This window comes from Babylonia areolata, chromosome 1 (assembly GCF_041734735.1).
Source record: "Babylonia areolata isolate BAREFJ2019XMU chromosome 1, ASM4173473v1, whole genome shotgun sequence".
Taxonomy (NCBI): Eukaryota; Metazoa; Mollusca; class Gastropoda; order Neogastropoda; family Buccinidae; genus Babylonia; species Babylonia areolata.
In genome coordinates this window covers 66,594,807-66,612,554 of record NC_134876.1, presented here as the reverse complement: position 1 = coordinate 66,612,554, position 17,748 = coordinate 66,594,807, and the positions used below count along the sequence as shown (strand labels likewise).

At 44.5% G+C, this 17,748-nt stretch overlaps 1 protein-coding gene across 1 annotated transcript in view; it reads left to right on the top strand.

Annotated features, from left to right (window-relative positions):
• Window positions 1–2,525: 2,525 nt before the first annotated feature.
• The window catches only part of LOC143285974 (putative ATP-dependent RNA helicase DDX5), a 31,559-nt gene continuing 16,336 nt past the window's right edge, over window positions 2,526–17,748 (top strand). Inside the window, exons 1-5 of the mRNA XM_076593436.1 lie at window positions 2,526–2,683; window positions 6,862–7,045; window positions 14,542–14,638; window positions 15,269–15,402; window positions 16,236–16,301. Of these exons, the coding sequence (XP_076449551.1) occupies window positions 2,625–2,683; window positions 6,862–7,045; window positions 14,542–14,638; window positions 15,269–15,402; window positions 16,236–16,301 (540 nt within the window). The 5' untranslated portion in view covers window positions 2,526–2,624. The remainder of the gene's footprint in view (window positions 2,684–6,861; window positions 7,046–14,541; window positions 14,639–15,268; window positions 15,403–16,235; window positions 16,302–17,748) is intronic.

Below are 17,748 nucleotides of genomic sequence, written 5' to 3'. Positions count from 1 at the left end.
ACGTATAGATGGAGAAATTCTGAAAGATATGTGGTCACGGTGGCACATATATAATTTGTTGTGCTAGAGACGGATACTTAAAGCAGAGACAACTTGAGCTGCCGTAGTTTGCCGTATTGAATTCTTGCTCAGTTTAACAGGAACCCAGTGAAGTGTTCTGAGTCAGTAGTGATGTTGCACGGCTTTCATCCCCGCCTGTGCAGTTCAGTTTACGGAGTATACTACGTCGGACTACATCATTCTGAATGCGGCGTTGAAGTTTATTTGGTTTGTTAAGTACAACTATAATGCTAGTGTGGCTTACTGGACGGTAAATGCTGGCTTGTAGTTAGTTGCTTCCCTTCTGAAAGACTGGTATTACAAACTGAACGCACGTTTCCACCCATCTGGACCCATGTCTGTCTAGGCCTTTTCTGTTCCTGATCTATATAAATGATCTGCCCGACATCCTGACTACGAGGTCACGCCTGTTCGCGGACGACACGGCGGTGTACAACATGGTCACTTCCCCAGCAGCCCATGACCATCTACACTGACACTGAAGACCTCAACCAGCTTGCTGAGTGGGAGAAGAGATGGGACATGGCCTTTCATCCTAGAAAGTGCACCACTCTGCCTGTGACCCGCAGCAGGAACCCCCTCCACTTTGACTGACTACTGTCTGCATGGCCGTATCCTAGAGACCGTCAACAGCGCTAAGTATCTAGGCGTCACCCGGCCATATACAGCAATCTTAGCTGGGACCCGCACATCAACCACCTGTGCAACAACTCAAGCCAACAAGACCCTAGGCTTCCTGCGACGTAACATCAAAGTCAGCTCCAGAACTGAGATCAAGGAAATGGTCTACAAGTCCTTCGTGCGACCCATCCTGGAGTATGCCAGCAGCATCTGGGATCCACACACTGAGCAGAGCATTAGCAAGTCACAGTTGGAAGTGGTGCAGCGCAGGGCGGCCCGTTTCGTGACGAGGCGCTACCACAACACCTCTAGCCCCACCGCCATGCTTGAATAACTTAAGTGGTCCAGCCTCCAGGACAGACGACGTACAGCACGCCTATCCATGCTGTACAAGATCCACAACGATCTGGTCAGCAAAGAAGGCATCAGTGAAAGCCAGCCTGCGCCCTGCACCTCCGCGCCGACGCCGCGGCCACGATCAGCAGATCGCCATTCCACAGTGCAGAATGCAGTGCACTGCAGACAGCAGGCGTTCTTCCCCGTACCATCAAGAACTGGAACGAGCTACCCCAGGGCAAGACCATCGACACCTTCGTGTCAAGGGCCTCCCGTTTCCATTAAAAGCCACGCCCAGATTTTTGTTTTTGTTTTTTGGTGTTTTTTTTCCGAGCGCGGACCCCTTGCATAAGTGACAGAATAGTTGAGTCAACTAGTTGATTGTGGTCGCTGCCAACTGAAGGAACGGAAGAAGAAGAAAGGGTTGTTCCTGGCAAAATTCTGTAGAAAAATCCACATGGGCGATACGGGAAAAAGAAATAAAACTGCAGTGCAGGGCTCAGTGAAAAATACAAACTGAAATGGGTGGCCCTGGCGCTCTCAGGGTAGCGACGTGCTTTCCCTTGGGAGAGCAGCCCGAATTTCACACAGAGAAATCTCAGTGTTGTGACAAAAAAGAAAAAATACAAAATACAATAAACTAGCCAGTAGTTTTCTGACTGCTTCAACTGATACAGTTTGGAAATTTGCACCGGAACTCCAGGCTTTCAATTTGTCAGTCAAAAGTCAGTGCACTATGGCGGGTCTGGTAGTGGTCTTTCATCTTCTGTGGTGAAAACACGCTGGAAGAAGTGGGGAGGAAGGAAGCAGAATGGTTAAGACGCTCATCTGCCAATACAGAGTCCGTGAGGGTGTGCCGGTTCGAATCATGCTCAGCAGTCTCAGTCGCCATTTCTCCCAAGTTTGACTCAGTGGAAATGAAACTGAGCGTCTAGTCTTTCGGATGAGACGATAAACCGAGGTCCCGAGTGCAACACGCACTTGGCGCACTAAAAAAGAACCCATGACAACGAGAGTTAAACATAACTGAAATGGTTCAGCTTATTCTTCGTCAGGTCATATATAAACACTTGATAATAGTGTCTATGGTCAGGTCATGTCTCGGCGGTGCCATCATTCCCCATCAAGTTAGGTTTGCTACCCCAATCCGTGTCTTTGTTTTCGACCTCACGAAGTTCCAGAAGGCCTTTGGGATCTTCTTTGCTTCTTTTGCTACCTTGGCTTCCATAATCCATAAAGCACGACAGTTTCCAGTTACATATAGCGCCGCAAATAATGACATGCCTGCCATTACAGTTACACTATCGTACGTTGGCATCAGTGAGCGTTCCCTATGGTGGGCTTGTACCATTTCCTGCGACATATAAAGTAGTTCGCAGTCAGGTTGCATACCACAGTCGCATATAGAATAAGTACCAACAATCTCTTTCATAAACATTTTGGTTAAATAAAAATCTAGGCCAAATATAAGTCACCGGAAAATGCCGTTCGTTTTCGGAATATGTTCACTTCTTCTGTCAAGCAAAGCACATATCCATCCGCCGAATTGTCGACTGAAGTGGGAAATCTCATAAGTACCAGTTATTGCTGCACAGAACATCATCATCATGTCTTTCAGGGATAGAATGTTTAATTCATCTGGACGATCAGACAGAAGAGGGGGAGCGTAAGTATAAACACAGCCATATATGTCAAAACTATATTCTAATGTTGTCTGATAAATTCCTGTTGTGTATACATGGAAGTCCGTTCTTTGCAAAATGGCGACCCCGTCGGAACATCGAAAATATTGTCCTGCTTGTTAAAAATGTTTCGATAGACGTGTATCTAGGTGTATCACTTTCAGGAATCCGGAGCCTGGTTCGTCGGAAACTGAGGTCGTAAATCGCTCAAGGGGGCACTCTGAAATAATTGTTTGTCTGCTGATGGAGATTAATGCTTGATTTGGGAAGCCATTTTGTTTGTTTTTCTTTGAAAAGAGGCGGTGGACGGATAACTCACGGATCCAGCTATGCTCAGATCATTGTCCTTATTTAAACAAAAACGAAAAACCCAATTTCCAGTCATTCATATGATTATTTTTACTGAAAAAAACAACATGTCTGTAATAAGAAGCAATAAAACATGGGAGCATGCGCATGAACGGCATGGCCACTTGTGACACACAGCCAACAGTGTACATAGTCAATCAAATACCTCAGATTGACGATTGGTAAAGACCTCATCTGGAAGAAGCACATTGAGAACATCTGTTCCAAGGCGAACAAAACCTTAGGCTCCTTGAGGAGGAACTTTAAAGTCAGCTCCCATACCATCAGGAAAAACTTTAAAGAAGTGCAGAATGCTCAGTTTCAGTCTGCATTCAGCAGCAAATTATCCTGCTTACCAGAGGAATTTGAAACCTGGACTTGCATGAGCCCAGAGCCCGAGGGATCCACATATGACCACATCCACATTTCAGTAGTGGGAGTCAGAAAGCTGCTAAAAGTTCTAAATCTGAGCAAAGCCCCAGGACCAGATGGAAGCACCCCTCACCTCCTGAAGGAAATCGCAGATGAAGTTGCTTCAGTTCTGATGCTTCTCTTTCAGTCCTCCATCAACACAGGCATTGCTCCAAAGGATTGGAAAAGGGCAAATGTCTCTCCTGTGTTCAAGAAGGGTGAACGATACAGGCCTGAAAACTATCGCCCTATCTCCCTCATGAGTGTCCCGTGCAGAATCCTGGAGCACATTGTGGTAAGCACAATCTTGGGATTTGCGGAGGCAAACAACATCCTGCGCGAGGAACAGCACAGTTTCTGGCGAGGCAGGTCTTATGAAAGCCAACTGCTGGGGCTTGCGGACGAGCTATCCCACAACATGGAGAAGGGGAAACAGATGTCTTAAGAATGGATTTTTCTAAAGCTTTTGACAAGGTCTGCCACTCCCTTCTAACCCACAAGCTCTGACATTATGGGATCACTGATCCAGGTCCATGAATGGATCAAGAACTTCCTGGCAAACCGACAGCAAGCGGTGGTTGTTGATGGAACTTCTTCAAAGGCCATCCCAGTAGAATCAGGAGTCCCCCAGGGATCAGTCCTGGGCCCAGCCCTTTTTCTCCTCTACATAAATGACCTCCCTGAACAACTCTCCTTAACAACACAGCTTTTTGCAGACGGCACTCTCTGCCACAGAAGCATAACTTCCCCCCAAGACCAAAGGAAGCTACAACAGGACCTGGACCACATGGCAGATTGGGAAACAAAATGGAAGATGTCTTTCCACCCAGACAAGTGCCATGCCCTCCATGTCTCCAGGAAGAGAAACACACTGACTGGCATGTACCATCTCCATGGCCAGAACCTCAAAAGAGTAGTAGAGACAAAGTACCTGGAGGTCACCATCTCCCAAGACCTCAGCTGGGACACCCACATCTCAAATACAACAAATAGGGCAGACAAGACCTTAGTGTTTCTCCGGCGAAACCTAAGAGTGGGCTCCATCAAAATCAAAGAAACAGCCGACAAAGCCCTAGTTTGCCCCACTCTAGAATATGCCTCACCTGTCTGAGACCCCCACACTGCCAAAAACATCAACAGCATAGAAAAAGTCCAACGTTGTGCAGCTCGATGGGTTGTAAACTGCCACCATCACACCTCAAGTGTCAACTCCATGCTGACACATCTACTTACAGTGGTCCACCCCAGCAGACAGAAGAAGAGCAGCTAGGCTGACCACCTTCTTCAAATACCATTGTCAAGAAGTCAGCATCAACACCCCATTCAGGCCCACACTAAACACCCCAGCACGGTCCACAAGACAGTCAGTCACACAGGGAGACTCCTGGCCTGCAATACGAACTACAGGAACTGAGGAAGTATTCCTTCTTCCCAAGGACAGCCTGCCTCCCGAGGTTATCTCCTCAACCTTGGTGGAGTGCTTCAAGTCCCGAATCTGACCGACTAGTGCTCCCCCACCCCCTCCTCTACCACCACCACCCCACGCAAGTCCCCAACTGCCAGTCCTACAAAACAACAACCCAGTTAGTGGAAACCCCCCAGTTTTATAGACATCAGAACCATCAAAATGATAATGGTGGATGTTTATAGAAAGAAGAAGAAGAAGAAATTGGCATACTGCTTCAGTAGTCATTTGTCTGGCCATACTGGGATCCATAACAACAGGACAAGGACTGTTTGGAATCAGTCCAACCATGTGCAGCAAGTTTCATGATGAGGTGTTATAGTAACTAACACTTAAAGCGTCCCCAACATAATTGATCAGCTCGATTGGCCCACTTTCCAACAATGAAGGCAAACAGCTAGACTGGCCATGCTGCACATGCTGCAGCATGACAAAGATAACATTTAACATGCTCTCAATGAGGCAGAAGCTCATCCATCCACCACTGATTTAAACTAAATAAAGACAAGCCCACCCAGATCAGCTGTTCAAGATCTACTGTAGGACATTGTACAGACAAGCAGGACACACATGCACACACATGCACACACACACACATGCACACACACTAACATGTTCCTAATTTACTCAGCTGCTACATTACGTACAATCACAAATACACTCAAACACACTCCTCCTATGAATGAGATCGTCTATAAACTATACGTGACCTTGCATCAACTGGAGGTGGTTGTGGTCTATCATGCCTTGTAACTAACATCCATGTGTTTCATGCCCAGTGCATGGTGGTAGTGTAAGAAAAGAAACATCAATCAAACAAACCCCTCCTCTTTTTGAGCTGCCAATGGTTCACTTGCATGTTCACCAGAAATCATCCTCTCGGACTCCATTCCCACTGCCTGTGTCCTTTGCCATACTTAATGCATACTCTCTTTCCCCAGTCACATCAGTGTCTCACTGTTTGGTACATTTTGACCTTCCTCTTACGATTAAAATTACAACCTCTTCAATATTCCAAAGTCAGAACCATCCCCTAGAATCTCGTAATTTGACTTTCCTGTCTATTTTAAATGATTGAGCCTGAGACACCATTGCCATATATGTGCATGGGCAGTCAGTTGGGGTTGGTAAAAGAATAGCTTGAAACCTCAATGACAAAGATAATTTGAGACAGTGGTCTTGAGTTTATGCTATGTTAATAAGGCAAGGCAGGGGACATCTGAGCATAGTCCATTCATCTGCTTGAGGTATGGACATTTTTGAAGGTCTTTTTCGTTTGTGAGCTGCAACTCCCATGTTCACTTGTATGTACACGGGTGGGATTTTACATGTATGACAGTTTTTGCCCTGCCATGTAGGCAGCCATACTCCATTTTTGGGAGTGTGCATGCTTGGTATGTTTGTATTTCCATAACCCACTGAACGCTGACATGGATTACAGGATCTTTAACATGCGTATTTAATCTCCTGCCTGCGTATACACTCTAAGGGGGTTCAGGCACAAGCAGGTCTGCACATATATTGACCTGGGAGATCGGAAAAATATCCATCCTTTACCCACCTGGTGCCGTTAACGAGATTCGAACCCGGAGCCCTCAGATTGAAAGTCCAATGCTTTAACCACTTGGCTGTTGCACCCGTCTATTTTTGAAAGTCAAAGCCATGATTACAGTATTGAGCAGGAAAGCTTTGTGCTAGTGAGTACCTCTGTAGTGGTAGTTAGCTGGGAGAGAGTTAAGTGAAATTGACAACCCTGTTAAGAAAGAAATTAACAACAAAAAACAAAACCTGAGAAACTCTAAAGACAAGTCCAGTAAAGAATATGTTGTGTTTAAGTTGTGAACAGATTATTGACAGACCGGGTTGGTGAGATTAATCCACACAGTTATTAAATATACTGATGAGATAGATCTTGAAAACATGAATCCTGGTTTTCAGGTTTGGTGGACGCTCAGATCGTGATGGTGGTTTTCGTGGTGGTGGTGGTGGTGGAATGGGCTCCTCCATGAAAGGCATGCAGCCTGGAGCTAACCTGCGAAAACCCAAATGGGATCTGTCAAAACTGGTCAAGTTTCAAAAAAACTTCTACCAAGAGGCACCCGGTGTTACAAACAGAAGTCCTGTGAGTTGGTTTCTTTGATGTGGTATTTTTGACATTGTTACGTCGTCTTCTCTTTTTTTTTTGTTCTTTTGTTTTTGTGTCTGTGAACAAACCAGTTTGAATGCAAATATATTTTTGTTGAATGTCAAATAAGAAAACAGAAGTTTTCTCAGTCATTGGTATTAAGTCATTTAAAAATAAACCAGCTGTGATAGTTATCCCAGGTCTTACCAGATATTTTCCACACCATAAGATAAAGAATAGGTCTTGACAGTTCATTCAGTTGTTAAGGCATTGTTGAATTTGAAGCCAATTTTGACATATTTGTTTTGTTTTGCCTGTATACTGCTCAGCAAGACATCTAGGGTCAGCAAAGGTTATGATATGAACAGGTGCTGTTGCAGTTATTTGAATAAACAGACTAGTGGTAAAAAAGCTGTAACATGAATAAGAATGCAGGTACCTGGGTGCAAATGCTACAAGAAGTTGGCTCGGGCACATAAATTTTCTGTAGGGAGTGCCCAGTTGGTACTCAAAATTGATAGAAGTGAAAGAAAATTGATTGAAAGACACACCAAGAAAGCAAGCTCGAATGCCGTCGATCGAAATGTAAAGTGTTGTCTGCCGCAGCTTGCTTTGCGGAGCAGCATCTTTGTGCGTGAGCGATCCGATGTTGACATTCATGGTGCGTTAGCGACGAACAATATTTCCCATCTTCAGTGTTAAAAGAAAGTTTGGTGTCATATACTGTACCATGTCAAACTGATGCAAACTAGGCCTATCGGTTTGCTCTGCTTGGTCAAATTTCGCGCGGCTAACAGTGAAAAGACAAGCCGTCTTACCTGGTCCGCTCTTAGCCAATCAAATGCCTCTAAAAGCTATAAGCGCTGAATCATTCCTTTGGCCAAGGCTCTCCACGCCATCTTGTCAGGTTTACGCTCTGTCTCGTCTTACGCTTTTTTTGGCTATTAAGTGTATTCATTTGGCCTTACTTTGCTGCATGCGGCTTATCTGTATTGTATTCTTACATTCTGTGTATTTGATTCGACTCGGCCCCCTCGATTCGTTTTGTTTTTCTCAACCTGTAAGTCTTTCCTTTCTCTGTTGGGGGCCGGATTTTCGCTGGGTGCCTAAGCGCGGGTACCATGCCTCGTATGCCATACCATGAAGGCAGGGATCATGAGGCTGGGATTGAGACTTGGCAAGAGTCTCTCCCAGGCCTGGAGCTCATGATTCCTCCTGATACGGACCGCGGCGATGCGTTTTTAGATGCTGATCGCGGAGGCGACTTTCGTACCAGTAAAACAGTCATGAAGGGGACCAGGGGGAAAGGGGTACGAGCGTCGCCTCCCGAGGTGTCCCAGCGCGAGGCAGGGAGAAGGGGGAGTGGCAAGTCCTCTCTTGGTGGTGGGGACTCGCAGCTAGGCGCAGACTCCTGCTCCTGAAACAGAGACAAAAGCTCAAGATGACAAAAAAAATAAACAGCAGGAGTATGAATCAAAGCGCCAGCGTGTGTACAATGGAGCCTGGCAGAAAGACTTTCCTTGGCACATCATTGAAATGAAGGAAGATGGCACCCAAGTGCTCATGTGTGTATTGTATCCGAAGGAGACAGAACAGAGGGGAGGTGGGATTGGAAAAGCAAAAAATGAATTTGTTGATAGATCAAAAGTGATGAAAAGGTTCACACTGGTGAGGCACTCCCAATCTCAAGCACACAAGTTGTCCATGGAAAGACCAGCAAGAAAAAAGGTTGTGTCAGAGACAGCAGCAGGGAGAGCTCAGCTCTCTCTTGAGCAAGATGTGGCAGAAAGAGTAAAGAATCTATAAACAGGCCCATGCGGACATTTTGAATGTGGTTTTCCAAACATGAACACAAATGCTAACTATAGCTGACTCAAAGATTTGATTTTATTTTATTATGCTGGCACCCAAAAGCACAGTTGGGCACTCGAATGTTTTGTCCAGAGTGCCTGACTGGCAATCAAAAAAAAAAAAAGAAGATAAATTCATATCCTGGAATGGCTAATTTGTAACTTACACTAAAGCCATAGAAACATGATGTGTTTATTGTTTAGTGATAACATTGTCACATGTAATTGTTGCATTTTACGTTTATTAAAAACTCATCAAATCATTCACAAACATATCGCATATCATATCAAAACTAATCAGTGACACCAAACACTGAACTTGCATTTACATATCTTATCCAAAGGATAGAATTAACAGCTGAATTATTTGAAATAGATAATATTTAATATACAATGGTACAAGGTATGTGTTTTGCACTCCTCATTTTCATTAAGATTGGCATTGCCAATCACCTCTGATCTTCATATTTGAATTATTCTTTGCTACTCAACAGTGCATGAGAACAACGGTGGAGGGTGCATGATCTTGGGAAATTAACATGTAACACGCTAGACTGGGCCCTATGTGCGATGCGTCCGTGGTGGCGGCCGTGACATTGGATCACGCGACCCCCCACGCGGCATGTCTCGACCGTCTCGGATCCAATGGCGACCGAGGCACGTAGGGATGCCCTCCCCTGGTGTAGGGAGGAAGGTGGACCACTAGGGGACACGCTCGCCCATACGCGTGCACCCCCTCCTTGTCCGGAGCGCCCGATCCAAGGGAGGCAACCCCTGCTTCAGCACCCTTGCCGGTGACCGCCGCAGTTATTTCCCTTGCGCCGGCACTGCTCCTCACCTACAGTGCGGGTGCGTGCACGGTCCCACCAAGCTATGCGGTGATGACCCCATCTGCCACATCGCCAATTGCTGCTGTTTCCCATTTACTAATGGCGTCTCAACAAGCTGCTCAACCAAACAATCGGCAACTCGTTGCTAACTTGCTGCAGCAATTATGTACCACTCTGCTTCCCGGTGCCACACCTTGCGCCTGCATCACCCCTCGCCCACAGAGCAGGTACATGCACGGCCCACTGAACTTCGGCAGTGCTGGATTCTTCTGCCCCATCGCCTAACTCTGCTGTTACCCAGACTAATATCGGCACTTCCACGTCGGAGTGCCTCTTGATAACTTGATCCTGCCTCTCAGCAGTGCTCAGGCCGATCTTGTCTATCCCTTTATTCGTCAACACACAACACCTGAACGTCGGTCCTCTCGCAGGAGCTATTCGTGAGGTTGGACTGCCGTTCAGCTACAGGGGGATGCACATCCCATGGCAAGCCGACGGACTTGCCACCCCCTCGTCCACGACGCCCATAACACTGGATTACGGCGCCGTCATGCCACATGCCCTGACCGTCTCGGGTCTGATGGCGACCGATTCAGGTTGGGATACCCACGGCACTAATGGACATTATAATTATTCCCCTTGCGGCCGTTTTAACCTGTGTCGGTTACGGTGGCATCGAACCATGGACTCTCACACACAGCATAACACTCCTCCCTCTACAGCGAGGACATGTCGCACCAGGGGATATGTGCTCTAAAGACATCATCCTTTTCGCCGATTATCGGCGCCAAGGGAGGCAACTCCGCATTCGAAACCAAGGCGGTTGACGCTGTAGTTACTTTCGCCGACACGGCACGTCACTCCTGCCCCCCGAGGTGTCCACCAACAATGTTTTTTTGGTTTCTCATTGGGTCCTGATGCCCATTCATGGACTTTACACAACTTTGCATAGCAACTGCACCTTCCTTGCTGTTTCTCTGGCTATTGGCTACTGAGCTTTTGGGTTCTTCATCCCCCCACACTTGCACACAGTCCTCTTACGATTCTCTTCTTGTTATACACAATAACAGGAAATAAATCACAATATTTCCCCTTCTATTCTTTTGGATTTATTATCCAAAAAACAAAACAAAACAAAGAAACCTGTATTTTATATATATACATAAAATATTATTAAAAAAAAATAGATACATAGAGATATAGATATGTACAATATCTTGCTACATTTACACATTTCTATTTACACTTATAGATGTATGCTTATCCCTCGGTATACACAGGTGTGTGCGCTTACGGGATAGGTTCATACGACTTCCACATTAACATGTACAATTTTATTTCTATCTCCATTCATTGACATCTATTCATTGAGATTCCCTACATTCATAGCAATATAGGCACACTTGCATTTGCCTCATTCTGTTCAGAATGCCCAGATCTCTCTGTGTCTACATACTGGCACTTGATTCATATGTGTATGTACATCTCTTATATATAGGTGCATACACAGATTCCTTTCCATTACTGATTATGCACACTTACCCATTTACTTGGGTACATCTGTGCACACTACACGTATGCTTATACAGCCGTTATTTCTCGTGACTCGATCTCTTGTCATGTCATTGGCATATTCATGACATCATCACTTGAGCTGATGGAAGTTTATAATCCCTTTGCACATATATGTATTCATTTTCATACATTTATCCCTACCTTGCTTTCGGAGGACGACTGCACTCACAGACAAAACTGCCTCTTTCACACCTGAATGTATGCTCCTTCACATCTCAGTAGTGGCTGTTCCTTAGGGACCCACACACACTCCCTTCCCACCCACAGGGCTAAGGATGCCCTCTCCTGGTGCATGGAGGGACAAGGCAACCCAACTCATTTGCCTACAACAATCACCCACAGGGCTAGAGATGGCCTAACCTGGTATAAGTAGGGATGAGGCAGTCCAACTTAGAGGTGCCACTCCAGACACACACGCCCTTCATTCCTTCCAAGTTTTAGCGGCCCCAAAAACTGCCCACTGGGCAGGGAGACAATCACCCTGAGTCCATCTCTTCCACTCCTCACTAGCAGCAGAAGACCTAGGTAATAATTGTTTTCCTCTACACTCGGGAGAAAGGCATATTGACGAGGACGGATGCGTCTCACAAAGCATAAGGAACCGTTCATTACCCACAGGGGCGTACCTTTCTGCCCACTCATACCGACACGGCAGATCCACATTCAGGCACATTAGTTCGCCCCGTCACCTTGCTTGAACAGAGATCCAGCATTGTTGTCTCAAACAATTGGCGTTTGAAAGCAATTTCTGCACTTGGTCTTCCCTGCATGATCCTTTCAGCCTCAACACACAACCACTGCTGTGGTTACAGATGGGCATTCCTTCTCAAGCTTGTCAGAGGATGACTTTGTTGTCACTTCGGAAGCAAGCACAATGTCTTTCAGTCACATGGTTGCACTACAAGACCCCATCAACTTCTTCTGGCTTCCTTACATTTCAACATAACCTGCATGGTGGACACCTTCATCCCTCAAGCACACAGCAGCTGTTTTCTGATTTACCCATGCTGACTGGTGTCCTCCTAGGATCAGTATATGATAATCAGTCGTGAATGACAATGACCATCAGAACAGCAGAGGAGGCAACTGCTGCCCTGACTATTCAGTCTGGAATTTGATTATACAGTTTATAGTAGAGAGTGTTTTGCCTAAGTTGCATCCCCAGTCCCTCGATCAAGAGGGCCTTAGGACTCACCATAGGGATGGATCCCAAAGGTTAGTTAGCCCCCAAGGCTACAGCACTAAGTCCCAGTGCAATTTGACTTTTAGTCTGAGAAACATAGTCAAGGCTGCAGCACTAAGTCCCAGTGCAATTTGTCTTCCAGTCTGAGAGACTTACTCCTTCATGAAAGACTAAGCTGTAAATGATTTCCCTTTGCAATTCAGGAACCACTGATAATACAGCTCTCACTTTATTGTTGGCCATACTGAAAACGCATGTCAGATCAGTGATTTGATGTAATTGGCCAGTACAACACATCTAGAGCCACTTTCCTCCCTGCCCCCGCCCTGCTCCATACCAGACTTAGTGCGCACCACACACAGCCTGAGGCCTGTCTTGGATCCGGTCCCCTTTTTCTTTAAAGAACCTTCAGCGAAAATTTTCCCCATGGAAACCCTCTTCCATTAGGAATTCCACCACAGAATGAGACTCAGTGACCTGCGGGCACATGAAGTGCACTCCCATAGTCTGATCCAACCCAGCCATTGACTGCAGACAACTTTCTGCAGGTTGCTCCAACATGCCACACTCAGGTAGAGAAGCCACCAAGCCTTCCGTATGCCCCCTTCATGATGGTACCTACCTGGGCAATTACACAGCCCTGTCCAGAGACACCAGGGACCTCAAGTCTCTTGTTGCCAAATGTCTGCCCTTCTGTGCATAGGCAACATGCCAGTGCTGTCTTCTTTTTTTTGGCAACGACAGAAAAGTGGCGGGGGGAGTGCCTATCGCCTGTCAGCTCTCATGGAGGAGCTCTACAGATCTGGCTGTCATGTCGCACCTCAGGCAAGCCCAGCATGGTGGCCTACCTCTGTCTCGTGCCACAGTTTCCTTCAAACACATATATCACTTCCACTATCGGCCCACAACCAATGTGGAATCATCAGATCAAACCACATGTGCACTTCCTTGAATTGACGCTCAACCGCACTCAAGTGAGACAACCCTATGGGGTGTGTGTTTCCTTCCCGTCCTTTGATTCGAAGGGCTCTCAGTAAAGTGTGGATTCAACACACCGACCCATTTTCTTTGCGCTACATTTATCAGCACAGCTGTGGTCCACAGACCTCTCCCACAATACAGCTGCGGACCTCAGTCTTCTTTGCCCGCACCAATATCCTTAGGTGACACAGTACACTCTACCTTCATCGAATTCTACTTGAGGGACATCTATCGCTTTAAGGATGACGGCTCAAGAGGCGTTGCCTCTGCAGTGGTCACACAACAGGCCATTGCAGCGCACTGGCGATAGAACAGGATTGAGACTTGATGCCTCCTCAGCCAGAGCACATGAAGTCAGAGCATGGTCCTCTTCTCTTGCCTTAGCGCACTCAACACGGCTGCAAGACATGGATGCTGCCTACTGGATGAACCCTGCCATCTCATCAACTTCTACCTGAGAGATGTTGCACGCCTGTGGGATGATGGCTCAAGAGGCATCGCTTCTGTGGTAGTTGCACAACAGGCCATTGCAGCACACAGACAGTAGAACAGGCAAGCCCTCCACCTTGTTGCACTATTCTGCACTAGTTGGGTCACGGTTAAGTATGTGTAATTAAAAGGAAATTTTCTATCTAAAATTACGTTTAAATAACATACTTACCATGACCCAAATTTAAGACCCTCCCGTCCTCCCTGCTTCCTGTTCTCCCTTTTCGCTGCGCTGGTGATGGCATATTGCCGTCAAAAGAGGGCGCTAGCCAGCAGGACAAAGGGGAGGTTACCTACTTCTGGGAGGTTATCGGCCGTAGTACTTTCGTTTTCTCCGGATAGGTGGATAGTAGTTTGCACGGGACAGGAATGTCAGACCCCTGCCGGAGTCTGCACTAGTTGGGTCACGGTAAGTATGTTATTTAAACGTAATTTTAGATAGAAAATTTCCTATTGTGAATTTATGTGGAACTGCAAAATTTTATGATTTATAAATTTATGTGAAATGTTATTATAAGTACTTCAACATGAATTATGCTTGGATCAAGGTGAAATAATTCCACCCCTCCCAAATTAAAATTTCAGACACAGATACAAGAGTACCGTCGTACAAACCAGATCACAGTTTCTGGACGTTATGTGCCAAATCCCATCCTGCATTTTGATGAAGCCAATTTTCCAGGTGAGATAAGTATCAAGAATTGACATGATCAATTTTATAGTGAACATGTCTGAAATTCAATCTATTTTGGTATTTTATTTTGTAGCTTTGTTTTAGAAGTGTGAACTTTGCTTGTGAAATGCTTAGAAACTTGAAGTTGAAAGACAGTGTCAAAAAAGGAGACAAGGCCATCACAACATAGACCAGTAGCAAAAGTCATTTGGAAAGAAACTTGAAGTTGAAAACACAATGTCAAAAAAGGGGACAAGGCCATCATACCATAGATCAGTAGCAAAAGTCGTTTGAAAAAAACAACAACAAACAAAGAAAACAGAACAAAAATCCCCAAAACCAACAACCACCACCAACCATCAATCCATCCAGAAGCCAAAAGTTTTGTCTTTGATGTCAGGGAAGTTGTTATTTTTGGAAAAGTGAGTGACAGTGGTCATCTGTTTCTGTGCTGGATATGATGAGGGGTGTTTTGACTTACAAGAACTAATGCATGTCATAGCTTCAAACTTTGCTTTTCAGTTTTATTTTTCATTCCAGGAAATCAGTGTTTTCCTTTTGACTGTTGTACAAAGCATGAACTTTTTATCTTATTTTTCTCAGTTGTGTTACACTGATACATATTTTGCTATTTTTCAGATTATGTCATGAGCCAAATTCGTCGAAACAGTTGGACAAATCCCACTCCCATCCAGAGCCAGTCATGGCCCATTGCAATGTCTGGCAAAGATCTGGTGGGCATTGCGCAGACTGGATCTGGTAAAACTTTAGGAGTAAGTGAGTTTTTGTCTCAGCATTTATTTTCGGGATGTTAGGCATGGGACACAGGCAATCTGGATGTTCCTAGTAATGGTAGTGATTGCTCAGACATTTGATTTGTGTACAATTTTCTGATTAACTATTTGTTTTCTAGCCACTATCTTTTGGATCACCAAGAAGTGAAAGCTCCAAATTGCAAGCTTTAGACAAAGGAGAAAAAAAAGTTGTAAGATGCCTTGCAGGGGTTGACACCCAACTCTTGGGTGTCAACCCCACCCTCTCATCCCTCCTATAAAACTGTCCATTATCACTCTCTGAATCTACTTTTGAAGAAGTCTCAGACCTGATTGCTGGGGCTCCTTGGATACAAGGTTGTCAAGATCTCTTGAAACCTGAACTGATAATGTCACAGACTTCACTTATATCTGGTGTGTGTATTCTACACTGGAACATGAAATTCACGAAGAGCACGGAAAGTTTTCATTTCTTTACACTGGTCTGAAACCTAATAAATGGAACAAACCAGCCTGAGTCAACAAGTCAGACAACAGAAAATGGATTTTTTTCCTATTTAAAAAATATGATATTCTGTTCAGTCTATCTAATCAGTGTCTCCACAAGTTGTTTTTCCCAAGAATAGCTTTGATATCTGTATGCATTATGTCTGAATCAGTAGATGTGACTTGGTCAACCATCATCTCATGGAGCTATTAACATTTTCATTTTCCAGTTACGAAGTCAAAAGGGTAACTATGCTGAATAATATATAAAAGTGTGTTATGTCCATGTATTAGATACATGCAGTTGTGTGTTTGCATCTGCTTATATTGTATTTGTTGTGTTTCAGTTCATTCTGCCAGCTATTGTTCACATCAACCATCAGCCCTATCTGGAGCGAGGAGATGGACCTATTGTAAGTTATGTTTCCTTTTTTGTCACCCAACTTTTTTGCATCATTGGGAAAAGAAAGATATATCAGCAGAGACTGTATTTGCTTACTTTTTAAGAATCTTTTTTTCTGTCAGAACCTTAATGTGGTCCCATTTTTTATCTGTTACTTGAAGGAGAGGGCAGTATATTCTGTTAATGTCCAACACAGAAACTATAGGGAGATACAGAGACTGGGAGAGAAAGTGATCATTTTTGTGATGGAAAATGTATGTGAATTCTGAATCTGGGATCTTTTTGACTCACTTGTGTAAACAAAGTGAGTCTGTGTTTTAACACGGTGTTCGGTTGCCTGTGTGTGTGTCTGTGTGTCCGTGGTAAACTTTAACATTGACATTTTCTCTGCAAATACTTTGTCAGTTGACACCAAATTAGGTATAAAAATAGGAAAAATTCTGTTCTTTCCAGACATCGTGTTTAAAACAATATTGCACCTCTGGGATGGGCACAAAAAAATAAATAATGAAGCCTAATTATATGCAAACTGCATTTACTGTTATATTTATATTTTTTGTATTCTCTAAACTTGGCACTTTGATCTGATATTCTGACCCAACAACAAGAGCAGTCAGTATTATCATTTTTTGTTCAAACAGGAACTTCTTTTGCTAAGCATGGAAGTTTTATTTATTTTGCAAACGTTTAGGTGCAGATATTAAAAAAGGGAAATTACCCTGTAATTATGCTAGGGGACTTAATTTGCTTTAAACTGATCTTTCTCACCTTAAACATTACATTTTGAAATTATACTCAATACATAAAAAGCTTGTGTGTTTTACTCTCAGTCACAAGTGAGTCTTGAAGGCCTTGTTGCATGTAACTATTTAGGCATTTCAAAGTCAAAATGAGAACTTTAGTGCATCAGAAAAGTCTTATTTCCACCTCCACAGAATGCCATCTAAAAAATAAACAGGATGTCAGTTTTGTCTTTGTTGTTGTCATCACCTTCAAGTTAAAACAAATCATCAGACAAGACAGATCCATCTCTCTTTGTTGTACCCATTCATAATCATTTGCACAGCTTGCATAGTTGAGTAAATTCGCTGACTGGGACCACTTTCTTTGCTGGACAAAGTTTCCAACAAAGCAAACCATCTTTTCATGGGGCGTTCCACATGGACCAGTTCGCAAATCACTGTGAAGAAGGATGCAGGACAACAGTGGATGTCTTATAGGCACTGTGGCAACACTGTGTTGGACGTCAGCTGATGTCTCGGCAGTGAAAGGGTTTATAATTGTCACAGACCGGTTTATGTGAATGTTTTAATGTATTTTGTTATGGGGAGTTTTGAAAATGATTTCTTTTTCACACCACTTCCACGCAAATTAAAGTATTGACAACTATGCAGATTTCACTATTAAAGCAATTAAACACACACAAAAATTTCAAAGTGCAATATAACAAATTAGCT